The sequence below is a fragment of the Phacochoerus africanus genome, chromosome 3 (assembly GCF_016906955.1).
Source record: "Phacochoerus africanus isolate WHEZ1 chromosome 3, ROS_Pafr_v1, whole genome shotgun sequence".
Taxonomy (NCBI): Eukaryota; Metazoa; Chordata; class Mammalia; order Artiodactyla; family Suidae; genus Phacochoerus; species Phacochoerus africanus.
Genome location: NC_062546.1, coordinates 141,107,270 through 141,132,774, shown reverse-complemented (window position 1 = coordinate 141,132,774; position 25,505 = coordinate 141,107,270). Strand labels below are relative to the sequence as shown.

The window sequence follows — 25,505 nt, the reverse complement described above, 5'->3', positions numbered from 1 at the left end:
TCTTTTCCCATTACTCTAGGTTTGGAATGACATCTCTTTCTGTTACCAAAGGTATCACATAAGATTTTTTTTGTTTTGTTTTGTTTTGTCTTTTGTCTTTTGAGGGCCACACCCACAGCATATGGAGGTTCCCAGGCTAGGGGTCTAATCGGAGCTGTAGCCGCTGGCCTACGCCAGAGCCACAGCAACGTGGGATCCGAGCCATGTCTTCAACCTACACCACAGCTCACGGCAATGCTGGATCCTTAACCCACTGAGCAAGGCCAGGGATTGAACTCCGCCACATCTTGGTTCCTAGCTGGATTCATTTCTGCAGTGCCACGACGGGAATTCCTATCACATAAGATCATAATTAGTTTTTTTCCTCCCAGAAGTGTTGAAAAATTTGCATTTTCTTTTTGGACAGCCTCAGAAAGTCTGCTGTTAGTTGTGGCAAATCAGAACCAGCTTATTGCTGACAACATCACCAAAAGTATGGACCATATGCGTGCGCTTATCCAGGATGGCTCTCACATTGTGGCTGTTGATTTTGATTCAGTCAGAGGTCGTATCTTTTGGTCTGACAGAACTCTGGGTAAAATCTTCAGTGCCTTTCAAAATGGAACAGACAGAAAACCAGTAAGTACATTTTTACTGACCTTTGGCCTGACTAGATCCCCTGTCTTTGTCTATTTACTGTTACTCCGAAGTTAAAGAAAGTCCTACCTCATCTTGGCCTCACCCACCAGGGCGCTCACCTCCTAATCAGTGGGCTATGGAGGGAGATCCATGCCCTTGAATTCCAGGTTACATTATGCAGAGACCTCACAACCTGTTTGAGGTCCCTTTTGCATTTTTTTTTTTCCTAGTTGCAAGCGATTCTTTCCTAGAGAGATGAGGAAAATGCTTTTCATGTCTTTAGTTATGGTTCTTTTTTCTTTTCTTTCTTTTTTTTTTGTCTTTTGTCTTTTTAGAGCAGTACCCACGGCATATAGAGGTTTTCAGGCTAGGAGTCTAATCGGAGGGAGCTACAGCTGCCAGCCTACACCACAGCCACAGCAACACCAGATCCGAGCCGCGTCTGGGATCTACACCACAGCTCACGGCAACGCTGGATCTTTAGCAAGGCCAGAGATTGAATCTGTAACCTCATGCTTCCTAGTCAGATTCGTTTCAACTGCGCCACGATGGGAACTCCTATTTATGTTTCTTTTTTGTCTTTTTAGGGCCACACACGTGGCATATGGAAGTTCCCAGGCCAGGGGTCAAATTAGAGCTGCAGCTGCTGGCCTACCCCACAGCCACAGCAATACGGAGGTCCGAGCCATGACTAACCCACACTGTAGCCCATGGCAATGCTGGATCCTTAACCCACTGATTGAGGCCAGGGATTGAATTGTGTCCTCATGGATCCTAGTCGGGTTCGTTACCACTAAGCCACAGTGGCAACTTCAGTTCAATTATGTTTCTTGATCCATCTCCCAGAATTTCAGTTTCTTGATTCTTGATGGTTATGTTTCCTCTGCTCCTTAGAACTTTGTAATTGTTAACAATCAATAAAGGTTTTTCTTTTGGTATGTGAATATTGTAAAGTTCCATAGGGCCGCTAGTGAATGGTTGCATCTTTTGATTAGTTGAAATTAACTTTGAAACCAAAACTACCCATTAATCCACCCATAGAGTATTCAATTTTATAAAATCTTGTATATTTTTCCTAGAAAGTCCTACTGTTTCTACATGGGAAGACCATTTTCACAAGCAATCATAGGACAAGTTAGATGCCTTGTTCTGTATATTCATATAATTTCCATGTTTGCATTCATTTAGTCCCTTAAGAATTCACTTTTTCTTCACCTTTGTCTTTTAGGTCTTTAACAGTGGTAACATCATGACAGAAAGCATTGCAGTAGATTGGGTAGGACGAAATCTTTACTGGGCAGATTTTGCTCTGGAAACAATTGAGGTCTCTAAACTGGATGGAACCCTCAGGACTGTGCTGTTGAGTGAAAACGTAACAAGTCCAAGAGGAATAGTATTAGATCCCAGAGTTAAGTAAGACTTCTTCTTTTTTTTTTTAAACGATGCTGACTTTCTTTACATTGTATGAGGGAAAAACAGCAGTCACATGTTGTGACTAACAATTTTATCACAAAATTTAAAATGATCTCTTGTTTAAACATCGCTATAGAAGTGGTAACCATACAACTGGTTGTTGCTATCCTTCCTTTATTTTAATAGTCTTTTCTCTTTTTTTTTTGCTTATTTATTTATTTATTTATTTTTGCTTTTTGGGGCCGCACCTGCAGCTTATGGAGGTCCCCAGGCTAGGGGTTGAATTGGAGCTACAGCTGCCGACCTATACCACAGCTCATGGCTAAGCCAGATCCTCAACCCACTGAGCTGGTCCAGGGATCGAACCCACAACCTCATGGTTCCTAGTCAGATTCGTTAACTGCTGCACCAGTTAACCCCGATGGATGGTCTTCTTAAAGCACAATAGGTTGTTCACTAAAACGAAGATCACATTGATTTATTAGCTTGGAAATATATGATTAAGTCTTTAACAAATGCATATAGTTAATACTCTATAGACGGACTATGGCACTTGATGTATCATGTATATTTCAGAGTTTCACAACAAAGAAGCCAGATTTTCCTGCTTCAGTTTCATACTTGTTTACTAGAGCTCCCCTTATATCACATAAGGAAGTTTTTGCCTGATGGTCCTAAAGGGAAGAAGAATTCTCCCATGTGCTTAGAAAACTTTGAGGGCTTCTTTCCTTGAATTTCCTTAGATTCTTGTCCACAGGATAATGGGTTATGTTTTAGGTAATGCAGACTTCCTAGCTATTGTGAAGTATTACACATCAGTGAAATTTATGATGAATCTCAATTTATTAGAGCGCCTTATCTTAAAAATGACAGGGTAGATAAACAGGGACAGATGGATTTTTTCTACATCAACTATTTGTGGGTTTTGCAGAAACATGAATCGGCATTGAGACATTTCAGTGTCACAATGTACTGCGTGTTTTATGAACATGATAAAAACACCCAGATGGTTTGCGATTGCATTGTAATTACAGTTTTACTCTGTGACTCTCAGAGGAAATAGTCAGCTCTGTGCATATATTCTAAACTGGAGAGGGATGTATTTTAAGCAGATCATAACGTGATATTTTATTTCTTAGAAAAAAAATGGCAGTTATTTCCCGTATTGAAACATGTCCCATTTCTTTTCTCAGTGACCGCGTGATATTCTGGACTAACTGGGGCAGTTACCCTCGCATCGAGCGAGCCAGCATGGATGGCGAGATGCGCACTGTCATTGTCCAGCAGAAGATTTTCTGGCCCAACGGCTTAGCTATTGACTACCCCACCAGACTGCTCTATTTCATGGATGGCAATCTTGATTACATACACTTTTGTAAATATGATGGAAGCAATCGGAAGCAGGTGATATCCAGTGGTGAGGTAAGTTGGTAGCGAGGAAATCAAACTAAAACCAGAATAATGACTTGATAGGAGGCACATAGAGCAACAAGAAAACTAAAGAAGTTAATTATTGTGTCACAGACATTACAGGGTCCATCCAGGAAATAGCAACAGGAGTGAGGGCCTTTTATTAATGACAGAAAATATATATTCTAGTTCCTGGTCAATTATCAATTCAGGCTTGATCACTCGTGGATTACTTGATCTGTAAATACTAATCTGTTGCTTCCATAAGTCAATATAAATAATGATGTAATTATATGTACGTTCCTCAATTACATCATAGCCTGTTATATATTTTGTATTGGGAACATACATAATAACCAGAAGTTTGCTCAGTGAACATGGAAATAAGTATATTTGTATTCGGGAAATTCTAGTGAATTTACTCTCACAAGTTAATTGGGAAAATGCAGAAAATATGTATTTTTACCAAAGAGGTGTTATTGACTTTTGTTTAAGATTATCTTTTTTTTTTGTCTTTTTGCCTTTTCTAGGGCTGCCTCCCGCAGCATATGGAGGTTCCCAGGCTAGGGGTCTAATTGGAGCTACTAATTGTAACCACTGGCCTACACCAGAGCCACAGCAACGTGGGATCCGGGTCGTGTCTGTGACCTACACCACAGCTCACGGCAATGCTGGACCCTTAACCCACTGAGCAAGGCCAGGGATCGAACCTGCAACCTCATGGTTCCTAGTCAGATTCGTTAACCACTGTACCACGATGGGAACTCCTAAGATTATCATTGATTATAGTTTTTTGACTAGACGGGGCCCTGGCAGATCCCCCTACCTTCAGGAAATAGGCAGCTAAATTATGTGATCAGGGAATGGCAGAAGAAGGTGACAGAAATGGTACTGGAGAAGGAGTGGTGATAATGGGGTGGCGGCCAGGATTTGGGAGTAGGGGATGAGGCACCTGTAACTAGATAGGTGATCTACATAAGTCACCTTACTGTCTGCATGAGACTTTTGCTTTCATTTATACAATGGATGGATGCCCAGTATAATTACCAGAGTGAAAACGCAGGTTAAATGATGCAGGTAGATTTACATCAAGTATTTTGACAAGTGGGATTCAGGTCACAAAGTAATATTTTTTTCTGTCTCTTGAACAATGACTTTTCTAAGTCATTTTAAAATTAAATGCTAAAGGAAACCATCTTTTTGGGTAGATATACTCTGCTGTGTTCATCTTGGTTTGTATTTCTGGGGAAGGTCTCATCCTTCTCTTCTGCTTCCCAGGGTTCAGGGCACCCCTTTGCCATAACTATCTTTGAAGATTCCATCTACTGGACTGACCGCAATTCCCAGGATGTTAGGAAAGCCAACAAGTGGCATGGGGGGAATGAGTCAGTGGTACTGTCTGCTCGCCAGCCCCTTGGGATTGTCGCGGTTCATCCTGCAAGACAACCAACTGGTAAGTGACAGAGAATCCTGCCTGGGTATATAGTTTGTGGGAAATATTAAAAGTATAATGTTTCAGATGTTTTGGCCAGTACATAACCCTTTCTTCTTTAGTAAACCATGCTAGTCCTAACATTTCTATGACTTTTTTTAAAATCTATTTTTTATTTTTTTTTGCTTTTTAGGGCCACACCTGTGGCATAGGGAGGTTCCCAGGCTAGGGGTCTAAACGGAGCTGTAGCCACTGGCCTACACCACAGCCATAGCAAGCAATGCAGTATCCGAGCCTCGTCTGTGACCTACACAACAGCTCAAGGCAACGCTGGATCCTTAACCCACTGAGTGAGGCCAGGGATCGAACCTGGGTCCTCGTGGATGCTAGTCAGATTTGACTAGCATCAAAACGAATCTGATGTTCTCTGAACATCTGCACTGGCCCCCTTCCTTCTGCCCAGGATCGTCCCTCCTCTAGATGGTTGCCTGAGTTACTCCTCAGAGAGAATTCAGTGTTAATTCAGAATTCTCTCTATTGCTCTATGGTAGCCCTTGACCACCCAGTCTAAAATGGCTCCCCCATCATAATTTGCTCACATTTTGAAATCACAATTTCTGAGTTGAGTTCTGTCTCCTTTTGTTAGAATATATCTGCCTACAGTATTCCCAGTGCTTAGAATGTTTTGTATAGTGTTTTCAAATGAATGGATGGATTAAGGAATCTAACAAGGTATATATAATAAGAATACATAAGATCTATAAGCCATCCTATGGCACAGGTTGCACACAGGCTCCTTTTATTTCAAGGAGCAGAGACACACAAGGATGCATTCATAGAAAAAGAAAAGATTATTATCTAACCCAAACTTGGACAACAGTGGGTAAGTGTCAACGTCAGGTAGGAAACACCACTTGTTTTCATTTAATGTAAAAAGATCTCTTTTGGATCAGCCAAGGAGACACATCATATTTAGCATCAAATTTCCAGTACTGAATGGTGTCTGTTGGTTCATAATCGGTTTATAGACTGACCTTGGGCAAGTCAATCCTCTCTCATATGCCTCTCACAAATTTTATTTTATTTTTTATGAATGGTAAACTAGGGCAAAAAATGAACCAGCTGAGGTAACAATGTGCTTGTGTCTCCAAGTTTTTGGGGCTTCTGGGAGGACAATAAAAGATGACTCTGTGCATATTTAAAATTTTGCTTATTAATGGAGATATAATTGACATGTAACATTGTATTAGTGCTAGATATAAAACGTATGATATATACGTATAGTAAAATGATCACCACAGTAAGCTTAGTGAATATCCATCACAGTAAATCTGTGTGTGTATAATAAGAACTAGTCATTATATGATACATTACATCCCCAAGACTTATTTATCTTTTCTTTGCATGGCATGTAGAAATTCCCGGGCTGGGGATTGAACCTGTGCCGCAATTGTGGCCTGTGCTGCTGTTGCGGCCAAGGTAGATCCTTAACCTCGTGTGCCACAAGGGAACTTCCAGATTTATTTAATGCTGTAAATGGGAGTTTGCACATTTTGCCACCCCACATTCTCTGCTTCTGACAACCACAATCTGTTCACTGCTTTGCTTTTTTTTTTTTTTTGCTTTTTAGGGCTGCACCCCTAGCGTGTGGAGGTTCCCAGGCTAGGGGTCTAATTGGAGCTGCAGCCACCGGCCTACACCATAGCCACAGCCACGCAGCCACGCCGGATCTTTGACCCACTCAGCGAGGCCAGGGATGGAACCCACAACCTCATGGATCCTAGTCAGATTCGTTTCTGCTGCACCACGCAACCAGAACTCCTGCTTTTTTTTTTTTTTTTTTTAACTTAGGAGATCACGTAGTATTTGTCTTTTTCTGACTTATTTCACTTGGCATAAGACCCTCCAGGTCCATTTATGTTGCAAATAGAGGCTTCCCTTCTTTTTTTTGTGGTAGAATAATATTCAATTTTTTTGTGTGTATACCACATCTTCTTTACCCATTCATTCTGTGTACTTTAATGTTGGGCAGTTTTCCATTCGCTAATGGTTTTTTCTCTTCTCTTTCTATTACAGCCAGAAATCCATGCACCATTGCCCGCTGCAGCCATCTATGCCTGCTTTCCTCGGAGAGGCTTTACTCCTGTGCTTGTCCTTCAGGGTGGAGCCTCTCTCAAGATTCTGTGACTTGTGTTAGAGGTACAGTATGTCCTTTAAGTGTGCCCTGAAGGTCCAGCTTGCCTTTGTTTATGCAAAGCAGTGTGGTAGCGTATGTGCAGTGTTCCCTCTGATTCAGCAGGTATATCTGGAGTGTGTGTTATATGTGGTGAGTTAATTGAGCCTGTGTGTCTGTGATTCAACAATCTTTCATCTCACATTTTCTCTTGCACAGTTAGAGTTGATAAGCTCTGATAATGGGGAATTCCTAATTCTTCATTTAGAAGTAACACATTTGTGGATAGCTTTAGTTTTGAGATTCCTTATCTCATTTTTTTTTTCTCATAACCAAGAGTCAGTAATGAGGCTAGGTCTTCTGACTCCAGTTTCAGTACCTTTACTATTACTATATTGTGCTTTAAAAATGAAAATTTTCTCAATATGAAATATTTTAAGTAATTATTTGAGCAATTTCTTCTTCATCTTGTTTGATTGAAGGGTATGCTCTGGGGGAGGGGGGTCATGCTGAGCACTTTAGGAAGCAAGAAAGGAGGGACAAATTTAGTCAATCCACAAGGTGATTTTTAAGAAATCATTTGCCTTTGCTTAAAAAGTCTAGAGAGGTATTCTAAACTCAAGTTTCCTTCACTTCTCAGTGAAGAGGAATAAATATCTTTTGATACTGCTTAAAATGGCTATAGGTAAGTTAAAATTAAATGTCTAATGATGAAAAAAATCCCTAAATTGAATGACAGATAGTCTTAATCTAGAGGAAAATTTAGTTTCCAAATGGAAAATATATTGTTAAACCAGGAAATTTATGCTGTTTACAGATTATGCAGGTATAAACTTACTGAAAATCAAATTCCATCAGCATATCATATTTTGCAATAATATTTTTGTGATGAAAGGTTTTAATTATTGGTAATGCTCACAGAGGTATTGGCATTTGCCATTTTTCTTCAGAGGCTGATTATGCACCTAATCCTTGTTGACATTGTTTAATTTAGTGTGTCCACAGAGTCTTTCAGCAGAAGATTAGACTGGGCTATAGACATTCTGGATACAAAGCATTCTTTCACCACACAAAGATTGTTGAACTCTGCATTGGGGATTGTGGTAATCTATATTACTATCTGGTGGTGATTGATAAGTCTTATTTCTAAATAGTACCTTTTGTTTTTTCACAAGTAAGTCCACTAGTGGTTTTTCCATGGGCTGACTTTATTGAGGTGGAACTTTATCAACATTTCCCCGCTGGCTTCTGAGTAGCAGTTTGGGTAACTGAGGGACAATATATGTGAAGTTAAAAAAAAAAAACAACTAGATGAAAACATTTCACTTGATTTAAATGTTCAGTTGCCTCCAAGATTTTATGTGCTGGGTGTCTAGAATACCTCTGGACAAGCTTATGTGATAATATTATGATTTTAGGCATTCCCTTTATGGCTCAGCATGTTAAGAACCCAACTGTGTCCCTGAGGATTTGTGTTTGATCCAGGAACAAGGAAAAATGAATCAGATGTGAAAGTAAATTAAAAAAAAAAAACATAATCCTTCCCAGATTATCGATGTAATGAAAATACCATTTTTAATCCCTGAAGATTATGCAGTAATCATTTTATATTTTGTCTTAGTATGCAGTATATCTTATGATGTCTTCATAACGAAACTCACATTCCAAAGTTTTTCTCTGCTCAGGGAGGAGTGATAAAATAAAACCCCAACCTTGAACGTCTTTTTTTTTTTTTTTTTGGATAATGGGACTACAGTTAGGATAAGGATTATCTCTTTTTTTTGCTTTTGCTTTTTAGGGCTGCACCTGTGGCATATGGAGGTTCCCAGGCTAGGGGTCCAATCAGAGCTACAGCTGCCGGCCTCCACCAGAGCCACAGCAATGCGGGATCAAAGCCGCATCTGCAGCCTACACCACAGCTCATGGGAACACTCACCCACTGAACAAGGCTAGGAATCAAACCCATAACCTCTTGGTGCCTAGTTGGATTTGTTTCCGCTGTGCCTTGATGGGAACTCCAGATAAAGATTGTTTTTGAAAAAGGATCTATTAAAGAATTTACATGAATTCATATTTTAAATAAGATATGAAGATATTTAAGTTGCAGTGTACCAATACCTTCCAAGTTTAGAAGATACTCTTTACATATTTACTATGCATCCATCCATTTTTTTCATTTTCAGGGTCCTTCAGTTAACAAGCAAATGTTTGTTAGAGAACTATTATGGGACAAGCCCTGGGCACATAATAGTGACACAGGGTCACTGGCCTTTGCGAGCTAAAATCTAACGTGAAAGATAGACATTAGTCCAATAAAAATTGGTGGGATCATAAATTGTATTTACTTAGTAATTAAAGTCTCTGATAAACAATAGACAGCAATTGTCCTTTTTCGAAAATTTTCTGAACGTACTTGCCATTCACCAAGAAATGTATCAATTTTCTTTCTCATTTTTGGGCAAAATCCAACTCTTTTCTGAGTTATTCTGCATATAGGAATGGAAGAACTTAGCTGGGTCTCTTAGCAAACATGGGTAGCTTAGCAGTGTGAGTAAGGAATTAAGAAGTGTTAAGTTAAATGCTCATCTGCCTTGAGTAATTTCAAGTGCTGTATGTGGAGTTGACCCAGCGGAAGGCTCTGGATTGTCTCATGAAATAGCTATTGTGCATTATATCACATCTTATTCTATCAGATGGTAACACTACTGTCCCATACTCTAAATGGCTGGGGTATCATTTGGACGGACATTCTGTTCTTTTCACAGATGATGACGCGTTCCTAATAGTTGTAAGACGCACTACAATTTTTGGAATCTCCCTTAATCCTGAGGTGAACACCGACAATGCTATGGTGCCCATATCAGGGATGGAGAGTGGCTATGATGTTGAAGTTGATTACCCGGAGCAATTCCTCTATTATGCTGATTATCCAGTAAGTTTCGAAAAACGTTCCAAGTATATAGCTTGTTCTTGAAGAGCCTACCTGCCCTGAAGCCTTCTTGAATTTTCCCTGGGGCGGGGAGGGCGGGATGGCCCAGACATAAATTAATTTACTAAGCTTTTTTTAACTCAGTGAGAGATGTCAAAGTTGGCTGGAGCAAAGATCTGATAATAAGCACATTTAAGCTACTGCATATATGTATTCATTTAGCATCTATTAAGTGACCGTGGTTCTCCCCACACTGAACTAGCTGCCTACAGCTGCAGAATACATGCCAAGGAGAAGCAGTAACCAAGTTGCTTGAGCTTTAAGCTTATAGAAGATATTAGACTAACGTAAAAATAACCAAGACCAGAAGCAGGGAGTTCATGTCATGGCTCAGCAGGAACAAATCTTACTAGCATCCATGAGGATGCAGGTTTGATCCCTGGCCTCGATCAGCGGGTTAAGGATCCAGCATTGCCATGAGCTGTGGTGTAGGTCAGTGATACAGCTCGGATCCTGTGTTGCTGTGGCTGTGGTGTAGGCCAACAGCTACAGCTCCGATTTGACCCCTAGCCTGGGAACTTCCATGTGCCACAGAAATGGCCATAAAAAAAGACAAAAAGCAGTAGATAGCTAAGGGAATTCCAGGAAAGCATTTGATGTGGCTGCTGTGGCCTTCAGTTGGAATCTTTGCCTCAGGGAGTTCCCACTGTGGCACAGTGGGATAAGAATCCAGCTCCAGTGGCTTGGGTCACTATGGAGATGCAGGTTCAATCCCTGGCTTGGCACAGTGGGTTCAAGGATCCTGTATTGCTGTAACTCTGGCTTGAACTCAGTCCCTGGCCTGGGAACTTCCATGTGCTGGGGGTACAGCCGATTAAAAAAACTTTGCTTCAGGATAAAAAGAACACACCTCCCAATTCCATTTCCACTCACCCTCTGTGCTCACCCTTTAGGGGAGAAACCTGTGAGGAGAGGGAAGGGACAAAGAAAATACACATTAGAGAGAGGGAAGATCATTATGTTTGATACTTGTCACCTCTATGTAAAATATACTCCTAATCTTCTCATTCCCACTGGTGACCTAGGATATTTTTAGGACTCTTTGGCCTTTGATAGTTAAGAAGTCTCTGTAGCTAATGTCAGAGGAAGCCTGCATGGTAAGCCATGTGTACTCCTATGATACACTTGAAAATCAGTGTTTTCAAAGTGCTGTTGGCATTACATTATATACAGTGAGCCCACACAGTGATGCTTGAAACTGCCTTGCTTCCATGTGTGAGGCATGTTAGAGAAACACAGCAGCTGGCATGAAGAAAGTGCTTTCATGCAGAAGCTGTGGCCTTGAAACAGCTCACCTCTCCTTGTCTTTCTTTCCAGGGGGAAATTTACAAAGTGAAGACAGATGGCACCAACAGGACCTCGTTTGATCCTCTAACAAAGGTGGGGTCTACTACGACCCTGGCCTTGGATTGGCTCTCAAGAAACCTTTATTATACCGATAGCGAAGCTCGGTCAATTAAGGTAACGATTCCATAATAATAGTTACACAAACACTGGTTTCCAATTCATGTAAAATCTATTCTCAGGAAATGCTGTCATAGGAAGCAAAAGGGTTAGAGATATTAGTATTAAGCATTAACCAAGTTTCTGAAGCCACGTCATTGGAACTTTCTACTCCTCCATTTTGTTTCCTCCTAAGTATCAATGGTAACTTGTTCATATAAAAAGATTTAGAGTCCCTGTTATGGCTGTGGGACTAAGCTGCTGTGGTTAAGTGGTTAAGAACCCGACCAGTATCCATGAAAATTTAGCCTCCCTCAGTAGGTTAAGGATCCAGCATTGACACAAGCTGTGGCTTAGGTTGTAGATGCAGCTTGGATCTGGCGTTGCTGTGGTTGTGGTGTAGGCTGGCAGCTGCAGCTCCAATTCGACCCCTAGCCTAGGGACTTTCATGGGCTACAGGTGTGGCCCTAAAAAGGAAAAAAAAAAGGAAGAAAACAAGATTTTAGTGGGCGTCCACTGGTGGTTCAGTGGCTTGAGGATCTGGCATTGTCACTGCTGTCCCTGGCCCAGGAACTTCCACAAGGTGCAACCAAAAAAAAATTTTTTTTAGGTAATTTATTAAAATATATAGAAAGCTAAGTTAAACATTTTGTAAGGGATTTGATATAAAGGGAAGCTTATAGTAGGCAGGGAATTTTCACTATCTTTTCTCATCAAGTATTCAATGCTATTTCAATTCTAAGCCAAATTTCTAGGTTATCTCTGTTCTGAGATGGAAATCTTTCTATGACTCCAACAGTGAAACAAAGTAGAAACTTGATCCTAATTTCTTTTTGAGACAAATGTTCTTTTTGCTTTAATTCCCACAAGAAATTCTATATGGGCACAGGTATGAAATCACATGAAGCAAATCAGAGGTAACTTGACTAATCTTGGTTGGCCCCATTCTGGGGCAAGGTTAAAACATGTAAGGGATTATTAATTCAAAGTGATTCTGAGAGTGAGAATTCCTAATGCAGAGGGGTGGTCTTGTGAGAGTGACAGTCCTGTGATTGTCCCCTGTGTAGGATGAGGCATCAGCGAGTAATTTGGTTCTCTTTGGGTTCGTTCAGAAAGATGGATTCTAACGATGTGGAAGGCACACTGCAGCCAAATGACTAATTTAGAGCAGATTTACTAGGAGGAGTCAGAACAGTACTTTATAGTTTACAAAGATCTTCTGCAAACACCATTCAATCTTTAGCACATCCCTGAGGGCTGCCAAGTGTAGGAAGCATTCTCAGAGATGGGGACATTCACAGTAGGCACAAAAGCTAATCTCAAGCTAGGTAGAATCAGCAACTACTACTAACATGAGGGAACCTTGGGGGTTCATCTGGTTCAAACTTTTTTTTTTTGGTCTTTTCTTAGGGCCATACCCGCAGCATATGGAGGTTTCCAAGCTAGGGGTCTAATTGGAGCTGTAGCTGCCAGCCTACGCCAGAGCTGCAGCAACTTGGAATCCTTAACCCACCGAACAAGGCCAGGGATCGAACCCGCAACCTCATGGTTCCTAGTCGGATTCATTAACCACTGAGCCATGACAGGAACTCCCGGTTCAAGCTCTTTGTTAGATAGAACCTGAAACCCACAGAAGCTAAGAAATTGGCTTAAACAGTCAGCTTCAGTGTCTTGATTCTGGGTGGCCGGGCATAGGGTGGGTGGTCTAATTTTGTTGTAAACCGCAAGTCCTGCAATCCAGCCTGCCTTTTACAGTGACAGAAGGTATTTTGCATGACCTCAACTAAATACATCATGGCCCGCTGAGACAGAGGCAATATTTGCTGCCCAAGACCTTTAATACCAAGCTCCCATCTCAGTACAAAAATGTCTTCATTCTCAATCGTGATTAATATGCTCCTGCTCCATCTCTTGCTCTCTTGCTTTGTAAATGGGGTCTTCCCTTTTGGACTGACAGTTTGCTAACAGCAGGGTACATGTCTCTTCCATCAGGGTTAGGTACAATGAAAAAGCCACCAGTTGAAAGGATTGAGTGTGTGTGTGTGTGTATGGGTGAGGCCACTTTAACTATGGAAATGGGTAATTGTGCTCCCAGTGCTGTGAGGTCCAGAGGAGAGAGAACTTTGGAGTCCTGGCTTTGAGTCTGCCTTGCTTGCTCATTTATGCATTCATTCAACAAGCAGTAGGAACTGCTTTCTCTGGATCCATGCCATGGTTGGTTCTGGATAGTCAAAGGTGAATCAGACATTGTTTTCTGCTTTTAAGTAGCTCACACATCTGAGACTGGACACCTTTGCTCCAGTGTAAGTGTGTATAGAGTGTGTCTGATTGAGGACAGAGGTAAGTGTGTGGGGAAAGGCCTACCCTCAGTGTTACCTGAGAGCTAAGTCCTGAAGGCTGACCAGTCTTTCTGCCTAATAAAGAGGTAGGGAAATAAGAACATGTGAATAAAGACCCTGAAACATGAAAATGCATTTTGTGGCTATGACAGCACTATTTCCTCTGATCACAAGCTCTTTGACCTTGAACAAGTTATCATTTCTCTGAGCCTCTGCTTCCTTATCTGCAAAATGGGGTTAATAATTCTGTAAGTCTGAGGGTATCCTGTACATACAGAGCCCTGTTTCCATAAATACATTTAGAATATCTGTAAAAGTATATTGCCCCTTTAGTGTTTTTATTGGTGATATCAATTGTGACTCTGCCAGGAGAATGGTAGATGGCCTAATAAAACAGAAAGAGATAGTGTTCACTTACTAGTTACCCTTGACCTTCTAGCATGAGTAATTGACATTCCAACATTTCCACTAGGGGTAGCTGTGTGCCCATCACTAAACGCAATTTTGTAGCTGAAAAGGGAAACCTACAGAAATGGCTCTGTGTGAGGGCGCTCTGTATAGTCCAAAAAACAAGGAGAGAAATTTCCTTTAACCAAAGTCATCTTTAGGAAAAGGAGAGAAATTGTAGCAGTAGGAGACAAATTGAAAAGAGAACAATTATTTTCGTCCAAATAGGAGAGAAAGGAACCATGCTGCAGAAGGAGAGAAAAGGGAAAGGTAGAAAGATAGAAACAGTTTGTACTGAAATGCAATTTTATAGAAAAGCCTTTATGCAAATCAAGAGGCATTTTCTTATTTCTCTCAGGTTGTTCTCACTTGGACTGTCTCAAGTGCCTATGAAAATAGCCTTGTTTCCAAAAGAAATTGCTTCTAGTCCTGTAATCCACATCTCTCTGATGTTTCAGAGGTCTCCTACCACTGTGGTTATAACAGTGCTAACAAGAAAGCATTGGGAAGGCCACAAAACCTCTCTAGGCCTCTCTTTCATGGCCTTATATGTGTATAATAATGGCATCTGTCTCACAGATTCACTGTGAGCATTAAATCTGATAATGCTCCGTAAAATGCCTGCTACCTTGTGAGGTCCCAGTAAATAGACTAATTAAAAAAAGGAAACACATTGAAATACTTAATACATATAATCACACATTCCTGTGAGGTCTATGCACAAGGGGCCATTATCATCCACATTCTACTGAGTTCAGAGGCATGAATTTACTAGTCTCCAGTCATATAGTCAAATCTGGCAGGGCCAGAATTTACACTCAGGCTGTTAAGTTGGCACAGGATTCCTTTAACTCTGGCTGTTGCATCACCTCTGTTGGGCCACTGAGTGCTATGGTCCTGTCACTGAATTGCAGGAGATCTGAATGGGTTCCCATTTTATCTTCCAGAGTTTTCCTGAAGGGATTTGTGTAGTTTCACTCAGGCAAAGATTCTCTGTGTTCACTCATGTATAATCTTTTTTCTATACAAAAGTCTTCTGAAACTTTTGGTGAATTGAAAATAGAAATTTGAGAGTTGTTTGTGTTTTCTTACTCCCATTTTCTATTGGACTGATTTCCTCCTAGCCCTGAAATGCATTTGGGGTTTATCTGAATCTCATACGAACCCTCTCATTCACCCCTAACCATGCTTTGAGTTTGTTGTGTATTGAAGTTGTCCTTCATCTTAACTTTCTTTGCTTTCCCCTTGCACAGGTTTTGACACTCCGGGGCAATGTTAGATATAGAAAAACACTGATTACAAATGATGGGACAACTCTTGGAATTGGTGTGCCAGTTAGTGTAACTGTTGATCCTGCCAAGGGGTGAGTAGTCATTCATAAATAGCACTCTGTCATATATACAGCACCACTCTTGCTTTGTTCTCTTCTGTTATTTTGTTCTATTTTTTTCCCAATGAATTACACTGAACTTAAAATTCCAAGTTAAAAAGAAGCAAGAATTTCAGGCATTTAAAAAGAAGACTGAACAATAATAAAAATTCAGTTTTGACTTTGAATGAATGTCGAAAGCTTTAAGAAGGTGGATAAACATTTGAAATAGACCTTGAAGGATGAGAAAGCTTTCAGTGGGTGGAGAATGAGTTGCTGATGGGAAGTGCTACTTGAAGCCAAAGCACAGTGAAGGCCTGGAACATGGTGATATTTAGCATGATTGCGTAGAGGACTGGAAGTGGAGACTTTTAGAACAGGGTACAGTTGACCAGATTGAAGATAATAGCAGCTAAAATCATTTGGGGACAAATCGAGGAGAGACTTTAATGTCGTGTTAAGGAATATTGCATTGTATTCTTCTGAGAAATAAGGAGCCAGCAGGAATTTGGAGGAAGGGAGTGACTTGTAGGAAAAGGGTGTAAGATTGATTGAAGGCGAGAGTGGGAAGCGGGGTAGAAAATTATGAAAACTAGGATTCAAGTCTAGAAGTTAAGTCCTCAGTGGAAATGGAAATCAATTTTTTTTTTTCTTTTTAGTGCTGTACCTGCAGCATATGAAGGTTCCCAGGTAGGGGTTGAATCAGAGCTGTAGCCGCTGGCCTACACCACACAGCCACAGCAACGCCAGATCCGAGCTGCATCTGTGAGCTACACCACAGCTCACAGCAATGCCGGATCCTTAACCCACTGAGCGAGGCTAGGGGTCCTCATGGTTCCTAGTTGGATTTGTTAACCACTGAGCCGTGACAGGAACTCCAGCCCATTATGTATTTTAATGAAATTTCATAGATTATGGATTTGGCACTTCTGCTGTGTACTCATAGCATTTCCCATGATGAAAATCAAAATAAAGTAACTGGTTTTGTGATAGATGATTGGGAAAAGAATTCAGTAAGAGGACTGAGAGGTGTTCAGGAGACACTTGACATTTACATTAGCTTTGTTCTTCCTGGTGTACTGATCAGTATGTGATTCTTTGACTGTTCTTCTTAGTCCCCGAACTTCCTGTGTGGTGAAGCTAAGTGATTGCCCACCAATGGAAGATGCTAGTAGCCTCCTGTATTAGGGACCATTTTAAATGGCTCTACCCTAATAATGACTAGGAAGTCTGCAGACATTACAGAACACTGGTTAAGGATGCTTCCACACTGTGTGTAACAAGATACTGACATTTCACACTTCCTCCATTGAATGGTGTGCATCTTGAGGACGAGAAACACACATTTTGCATTTAAATATGTAACAAGAAACATTTCATTAAATGCCTTTGCTTTTCATGGTTGTAGGAAACTGTACTGGTCAGACCTAGGAATTGAGGGTCGTGTCCCTGCCAAGATTGCCTGTGCGAATATGGATGGCACATCTCGAAAAAATCTTTTTACTGGGCACCTTGAAAACGTGGGGTTTATCACCCTTGATATTGAGGAGCAGAAACTCTACTGGACAGTGAGATCCTATATATCGGTATGAGCATCCTTTTTAGTCTGTTGGTCTTTGTGTTTGAGCTTGCATCACTGTCAATTGATCTGAGTTGTATGGCAGTGGCTCCCACTAGGCCACTTGTACCAGTGTCTTATTACCCTGTCCCTGCAGTCCAGTTCTACGTGCATGGCTTCTCGCAGGATGTTTGTTTTTCCCCTCATCCTTTCTTTTTCTTCAAGACAAAGTAGTTCCATTTATCTCTTGACATGGATTCACTGCTATAAAATTGTCTGGTAGGTTTGGTTTTTAGTTCATTATAGTTCACTGAGTACTCATTTCACTCCTAATATGCACTTATAGTGGTGCAAAAGAAGTAGTGATGGGTGTGAAAGCACTTTGTAGACTTTGATGCATGTATGCAATGATAAGAAAGCTCCTTCCACTTGGTAGGATTTCTGCATACAAATTAGCATAGCCCAACCAGGACTCAGCAGCCCCCCTCCCCTTCCTGTGTCCACATATGCTCTGCCTTCCTGAATCTGAGAGCTGGTTGGTGGTATGATTCTCCAACTTTTCGCCTAAGCTAGCACCCTCATATTTCTCCTTCACTCTAATAACCACATCCTTATTCAATCATCACAAAATCCTGGCAATTGGTCCCATACCTCTTCTCCCAGGTTCAGCCTTTTTCTGCTACTTCCTCCATGCTGAGCCACTTCTCTCTAGGCTTGACTAGAGCATGCCCTTCATTATGAATCTGCTTTCATGATGGGGTCATGTCATCTTCATAAAACCACAAGGAACATGTCTGATCACTGCTTACCCTGGAACCCTGATTAGTAGCTTCAAACGCTTGAGCCAAGCATTTGGTCCTGGTCACTGCCTCAGAAGCTCCCTTCAGAGCTTATTTTCCCTGTGCTCTACCCTTCTGGAACCTCTGTCAGTTGCTAGGGCAAAATCTGCTCTTGCAACTGCTGAGTTCCCTGGCCCAAAGAGGCAGTGAGCCAGACCCCATTTGTCCTGCCAGCAGTCAGCTCATAACCTGGCCCAGAGGTGGCATTTGAGACAAATTTCTGGAATGAAATCAAACCAACTATGTTTATATTTTGTTTTTCTCCAGAGCAGACAACTTGTCATTTCCCATTAGAGACTTCATTCTTGAGTTCTTTTCTAGTTCACCAGAGTCCTTTTGACTAAGGCTTGGTACTGTACTGATAGAACAGAGCACCTCCTTGCTGTCTTCTATGTGTGTGAGCCCATTTCCTGTCTCCATTGCAGACATTGTGGGTGACAGCATTAAATGCAGGGCCAGTTAGCACAGAGTTGGACATTAATGTGTATGCTTGACCAGAATATCACATGCAGGAATTGGTCCCCGCTTCTTCATCCTACCATCTGAGAATATTAATTGACTTCCTTGGACTTGAGCCTCAATATCAGTGAAATGGGCACGAGAACATTTATCTGACCTACTGTTCAGTATAGATGTGACTGTAAAATACAGGTAGTCAGAAATAGATATGAAACATCCCTGGAAAGAATATACATGTGAGACATGTAGTTTTATTTATTTATTTATTTATTTTTGTCTTTTTGCCTTTTCTAGGGCCGCTCCTGCGGCATATGGAGGTTCCCAGGCTAGGGGTCTAATTGGAGCTGTAGCTGAGGGCCTACACCAAAGCCACAGCAACACGGGATCCGAGCCTCATTTGCGAGCTACACCACAGCTCACGGCAACACCAGATCCTTATCCCACTGAGCAAGGCCAGGGATTGAGCCTGAAACCTCCTGGTTCCTAGTCAGATTCGTTAACCACTGCGCCACGACGAGAACTCCGAGACATGTAGTTTTAAATGTTTACATGTGAGACTAGTAGTTTAAATGTTTCTCTCCTTTCACCATGAATCAGTCAATAATGGAAATTCTGATTTTTCAGATTGAAAGAGGAAATGTGGATGGTACAGATCGAAGGAGCCTGGTAAACAGTCTTCCCCACCCCCGGGGAATTGCTGTCTATGGCCCCTACCTTTATTATGCTGATGAGCAAAATCAGGTCATTGAACGAGTTGACAAGGCAACTGGGGCCAACAAAGTAGTCGTGAGAGAAGACCTCCCAAATCTGAGGGCACTTCGAATTTATCGAAGACGTGGTGAGTATTTGTCACTGAAATAAACACATTCATGGGGTGTACAAGACATATTTATACAGCTACACACCTAATATGTCCACACAAACCCATGTATGTACACATGCATGCAAATTGAAGTTATCCCAAAATATAAAAAATGATAACCATTTTTAAATCTTACAAGTTTAAATCGATTTTTTCAGAGATAATCTAACTTTTGATTTGCCCGCTTTATTTTTTTATTTTTTGAATTTTTTTGCTTTTTAGGGCCACACCCATGGCATATGGACATTCCCAGGCTAGAGGTCGAATTGGAGCTACAGCTGCCAGCTTACACCATGGCCTACACCATAGCCACGGCAATGCAGGATCTGAGCTGCGTCTGCGACCTACACCACAGCTCACAACAACACCGAATGCTTAACCCACTGATTGAGGCTAGGGATCGAACCTGCAACCTCATGGTTACTAGTCTGATTCATTTCCACTGCACCTCAATGGGAACTCCACATTTGCCTCCCTTTAAATTAATATTATGATCTAGAGATTATTTTAGTGTTGGCCCTATTTTATAGCATTTAGTTTCTAAGCAAAGATAATCAAATAATTTGTTTGCTGTCCTATAACCCAGGTGTGTCACTTGGTGTTATTTTTATTGCATGTGAAAAAAACTTTTAAATATCCTTATTAAGTAATAATACCTCAGATCAGGGAGTTCCCATTGTGGCTCAGTGATAATGAACCCATGAGGACATAGGTTTGATCCCTGGCCTCTCTCAGTGGGTTTAAGGACCCAGCATTGCTGTGAAATGGGGTGTAGGTCGCAGACTTGACTTGGATCCCTTGTTGCTGTGGCTGTGGTATAAGCCAGCAGCCGTAGCTCCGATGTGACCCCTAGCCTGGGAACCTCCATATGCGGTACGTGTGGCCCTAAAAAATGGAAAAAAAAACACCCCAAAAACCCAAACTTTAAATCAAATGCCCATTGGAGTTCCCATTGTGGCTCAGTGGGTTAAGAACCCAACTAGTATCCATGAGGCTGAAGGTTTGATCCGTAACCTCTATTAGTGGGTTAAGAATTAGGCATTGTTGCAAGTTACTGTAAGCTGTGGCATATGTTGCAGATGCGGATCAGATACCACTTTGCTGTGGCTGTGGTGTAGGCCAGCTGCTGCAGCTCTGATTGGACTCCTTGCCTGGGAATTTCCAAGCCCTTAAAAAAAGAAAACATCAAATGTCCATCACGTTGGTAATCATGTAATTAAAAACTGAACTGATTAAAAACGCCATTATGTAGGGCAAGAGGGCCAAAAAAAAACTTTTAGAATTTTAGAATTTGTAGACTGACTTCTGTAGTTCCTCTAATTCTTGCATGATGTGTGGAAGAAAAGCAATTGATGCTCCATTCTGTATTATCATATATTAACTACATGATTATATGTTTATTAACTATATTAAATATACACTATATTAAATATAAATATATATATTAATTATATAACTATTCTACAGTTGTGGTGGTTTTATACCTTTACATGTTAGTTGTATAAGCTTTAAGGCCTCCAAAATTATTTTTATGTTAATTCCATGTTTATTTTTATAACGACTTTGGTGACTTGGAGTGTCAAGTAGATGGGGTGAAAAGTTACAAACTGATTTTGATTTCATTTAGGCTCTGAATCCTCAAATGGCTGTAGCAACAACATAAATGCCTGTCAGCAGATTTGCCTGCCTGTACCAGGAGGACTGTTCACGTGTGCCTGTGCCGTCGGATTTAAACTCAATCCTGATAATCGGACCTGCTCTTCACATGACTCTTTCATTGTTGTTTCCATGCTGACTGCAATCAGAGGCTATAGCTTGGATGTGTCAGATCATTCAGAAGCTATGGTGCCAGTGGAATTAGAAGGTATGCCAACTTCAATATAAGTAATATTCGACACCGTCTGGTGCCATGTTGAAATCCTGGGTGCCTTGAAGCATTTCTCCATGTTTGAATGGAACACATAAGGAAACCTGCTTGATAACCATATTCACCTGTCCTCATGACTTATCTGAGTAATAGTCATTGTATATACATATATATATGTACGACATCTTTTTTACCCATTCATTTGTCGCTGGACATTTAGGTTGCTTCCATGTCTTGGGTGTTGTGACTTTCCTGTATTCTTTTGGCATCATCCCATTAGGGTTTGTGTGCCTCTTTGCTTCTTGGTGTAATAAATAGGTTTTTGGCTCACCTTGTGCCTTCCCTTCCCAAACCTATAATTAGCCGTTCCTCCCAGGAGCCAGTAGTGTTCTTCATTGTAGGAAGTAGTTTTTAGAAACTAAAATCTGGAGGGTAGGTATGCTCATTATAACTGGGAAACAGGAGTTTCCCTCGTGGCTCAGTGGAAACGAATCTGACTAGCATCCATGAGGCTGCAGCTTTGATCCATGGCCTCGCTCAGTAGGTTAGGGATCTGGCGTTGCTGAGAGCTGTGGTGTAGGTTGGCAGCTGCATTTCCGATTCGACGCCTAGCCTGGGAACTTCCATGTGCCGCAGGTGTGCCCCCCCCAAAAAAACCCCCCACAAAAATATTTAAATAAATAAATAGAATTTTTTCAGAGATAATCTAACTGTAATTTGCCCCCTTTAAGTTAGTATTGTGATCTAGAGATTATTTAGAAGTTCCCAAGTTTGGGAACTTGCATATACTGTGGGTGCGGCGCTAAAAAAATAACTGGGTAACAAATAGTTTTATTTCATAGTGGGGACATGATCAGAAAGGGGGAAGGGTTCAAATGAAGGTTTGCGAGGAAAGGCAGACATTTTAAAAAAGGTTATAGTTTAAGGTAGAGCATCGTTTAATGATATTTTCTTAAATATTCCAGGACAAAATACCCTGCACGTCGATGTGGATGTATCTTCGGGCTTCGTTTATTGGGCTGATTTTAACAGAAATGTGCAAACTGATAATGCCATCCGTAGAATTAAAATAGATGGGTCTGGTTTTGCAGACATCATTACAGATGGGATAGGAAAAGATGGAGTCCGGGGTATTGCAGTAGACTGGGTAGCAGGTGGGTAAGCTATATACTGATTTTATTGAAAAGCCTTTATGTTTGCTTCTCTTTCGTCTTATTTATGCTATAAGTTTAGCCTATCATATGTGCGACAGATCTGTTTTTTAGATTCTATTGAGATTATTTAAGGCAAGTTGAATTGTGCTTTTAGAATAAGCACACAAGTCTGTTAATGGTAAGGTGTTTCAGTTGACAGATTCATTGTAGATTATCTCATTTTCTTCTGTTATTAACAGGATCACTGAGATTAGCATCTATTTTCTAAGTCTGAAATGTCTAAATTTTTAAAGAGAAAGGAATATTGAAGGGTAATGTAAACTATGAAATGGCATTCATTTATTTTAAGGCTGAGCAGGTTCCTAATTGCTTCCTCATGTTAATGCTTGAAAACCCTTTTAATCATTAGGTACTTTCTTTATTATGGTTATATTGAAATGCTTGACTCAATATTACATTAACTTAGTTGTATTGATTCATGTACTTAATTTTGAATTACCACTCATTTTTTAACAAATGTATTAAATAATTTCATAACTTCTATAGCGTTAATCCCATTATATCAAAATGGGTATCATTGTGTGCTATCAAGCTTGGTAAGTAGATATCACTTAGAAATATTAAAATATAATACAAAAATCTAGATACCATAACAGTTGCAAATAGTAATCATGGTAGTATGTATATGTAAGACTATAGTTTAGTTTCTAAATTCTATGCCTGATCACAAATTTACTACATTATCTCCGAGGGTATTGATAAAACAGGGGTCAACAGTCTATGGCCTCTGGCTCAAATGCAGCCCACTGCCTGTTTTGCAAGTAAAGTTTTGCTGGAACATGGCTACGCCCATTCATTCATGTAAGGTCTACGGTTGCTTTCGTGTTACAATGGCAGAGTCAAGTACTTGGTGAAAGAAACCGTATGCTCTGCAAAGTCTAAATAGGTAATGAAAAGGGTAGTAGACCAGTAACATACTGCATATTGGCTTAATTTATCTAGAGCTGCTTGTCAGATATAGGAACAAAACGATGTACCATAGTCTCAGTACAACAGACTTCAGACTACATGGAGTCAATTTGGGATCCCTCTCTACTCATTGTAGTATTTTAACACCATGATCTTTTTATCCTAGCATTTATGTTGTTTTATAATGCCCAAAGGCAAATGGACTTTTGTTTTGGTGACTTTAGAAGGTCCATGGGCTAAAAGCATCTATACTATAGAAAGACTAAGATCTCAAAGAGCGTTTGATGACATAGATAACGGCCCTGATATTATTGGCTCTCTCTCTTTGCTCCTTTCATCAAGTTGGAGTAGAAGTATGCCAAGATAATGTGTATTGAGAGTCTCTGATGATATGGGTGTTAAACATTCACTTAGAAGAGGAAGGACATTCTGCAAAATACATCTTTCAGTGGAAAGTGGGTTATGATGCTTGTCATGAATTCTAGTCTGCTTTAGAAGCTGAAGAGAGGTACATTGTCCTTAAATTTGAAGGAAAAATCTACTTAGTTCCTTAAAGTAAATATTTATTTTTCTAAGTCTAAACTGAGGTATTTATTTATCCTCCTAGAAAAGACAACATATACCGACCCAAACCTCTATCTTACAAAAGGTATCTTCTTTCTTCTTGGTTTTCCATTCATCAGCATGCTCTTTCCTTTTCCTGCAGGAAATCTTTATTTCATCAACGCTTTTGTGTCTGAGACACTGATTGAAGTTTTAAGGATCAATACCACCCACCGCCGCGTTCTCCTTAAAACCACAGAGGATATGCCCAGGGATATTGTTGTAGACCCCAAGAACCGATACCTCTTCTGGTCTGACATTGGGCAAACCCCAAAGATTGAACGTTCTTTTCTTGACTGTACCAATCGAACTGTGCTTGTCTCAGAGATCGTTGCTTCACCACGGGGCTTGGCTTTGGATCATAACAGCGGCTACATTTATTGGGTTGATGACTCTTTAGATTTAATTGCAAGGGTCAGCATTCATGGAGGGAACTCTGAAACGATTCGCTTTGGCAGTAGTTACCCAACTCCTTATGCCATCACTGTATTTGGAAACTCCATCATATGGGTAGACAGGAATCTAAAAACAATCTTTCAAGCTAGCAAAGAGCCATTTAAAACAGATCCACCCACAGTGATAAGGAACAATATCAATTGGTTAAGAGATGTGACGGTCTTTGACAAGCAAGCCCAGCCCCGGTCACCAGCAGAGGTCAACTACAATCCTTGCTTGCAAAACAATGGAGGGTGCACCCATTTCTGCTTTGCTCTGCCAGAATTGCGCACCCCAAAATGTGGCTGTGCCTTTGGGGTCCTTCAAGGTGATGGCAGGAGCTGTGCCATTTCACGAGAAGATTTTCTTATCTATGCCTTGGATAATTCTGTGAGGAGCTTACACTTTGACCCTGAAGACTATAACGTACCTTTCACAGCCATAAGTGTGGAAGAAACTGCCGTGGCTGTAGACTATGACAGCATAGATAATAGAATCTACTTCACACAACTTTTAGCATCTGGAAAAGGCCAGATTTCCTATATCAGCCTGAATTCAAGGAGCCATTCTCCCACTGTTGTTATTTCAAGTAAGTGCACTCAAAAAGTGTAGCTTCTCTTAGAATAAGCTACTCAGTGGGATCAATACACATGGATGCCTCAGGGCTTCTAAAGCGAATGTTGAGACTCTGACACCTTTTTGTGTGTTTGTTGGTGTATGTCCAGACTTAGGGAGTCCTGATGGCATTGCCTTCGACTGGATCGGTAGAAGAATTTATTACAGTGACTACACCAACCAGACGATTCAGTCCATGAACATGGATGGATCTAGGCGCACTGTGGTAGCCCGAGTTACAAAGCCAAGAGCGATTGTGTTAGATCCTTGCCAAGGGTATGACATGGTCTGCTTATTTCTGGGGGGAGTGGGGTCTGAAATTATTTTCTGGTCATAGAGAGCCAGTGTTTTGTGGGCTATAGCTACAGATTTCAAGGGTGAAAGAGCATGAGTGACTCTATCTGGGAAGGAACTCCTGTTGATGCTAGGAAGATTGGCAGCCGGTCACCATGAGTGGGAATGGAGTAGGGTTTCATTTTCTATATTAATGTCGATTTGCAGTTAATGAATG

General features: G+C 40.8%; 1 protein-coding gene across 1 annotated transcript in view; it reads left to right on the top strand.

Moving 5' to 3' along the window:
* Window positions 1-25,505, top strand: part of LRP2 (LDL receptor related protein 2) — a 186,653-nt gene that overhangs the window by 100,562 nt on the left and 60,586 nt on the right. The window contains exons 27-40 of the mRNA XM_047772813.1: window positions 407-618; window positions 1,847-2,031; window positions 3,225-3,453; window positions 4,720-4,894; window positions 6,950-7,072; window positions 9,812-9,978; window positions 11,353-11,496; window positions 15,518-15,627; window positions 17,042-17,219; window positions 19,114-19,327; window positions 20,979-21,215; window positions 22,184-22,372; window positions 24,048-24,968; window positions 25,105-25,270. Coding sequence (XP_047628769.1) covers window positions 407-618; window positions 1,847-2,031; window positions 3,225-3,453; window positions 4,720-4,894; window positions 6,950-7,072; window positions 9,812-9,978; window positions 11,353-11,496; window positions 15,518-15,627; window positions 17,042-17,219; window positions 19,114-19,327; window positions 20,979-21,215; window positions 22,184-22,372; window positions 24,048-24,968; window positions 25,105-25,270 — 3,250 coding nt within the window. The remainder of the gene's footprint in view (window positions 1-406; window positions 619-1,846; window positions 2,032-3,224; window positions 3,454-4,719; window positions 4,895-6,949; window positions 7,073-9,811; window positions 9,979-11,352; window positions 11,497-15,517; window positions 15,628-17,041; window positions 17,220-19,113; window positions 19,328-20,978; window positions 21,216-22,183; window positions 22,373-24,047; window positions 24,969-25,104; window positions 25,271-25,505) is intronic.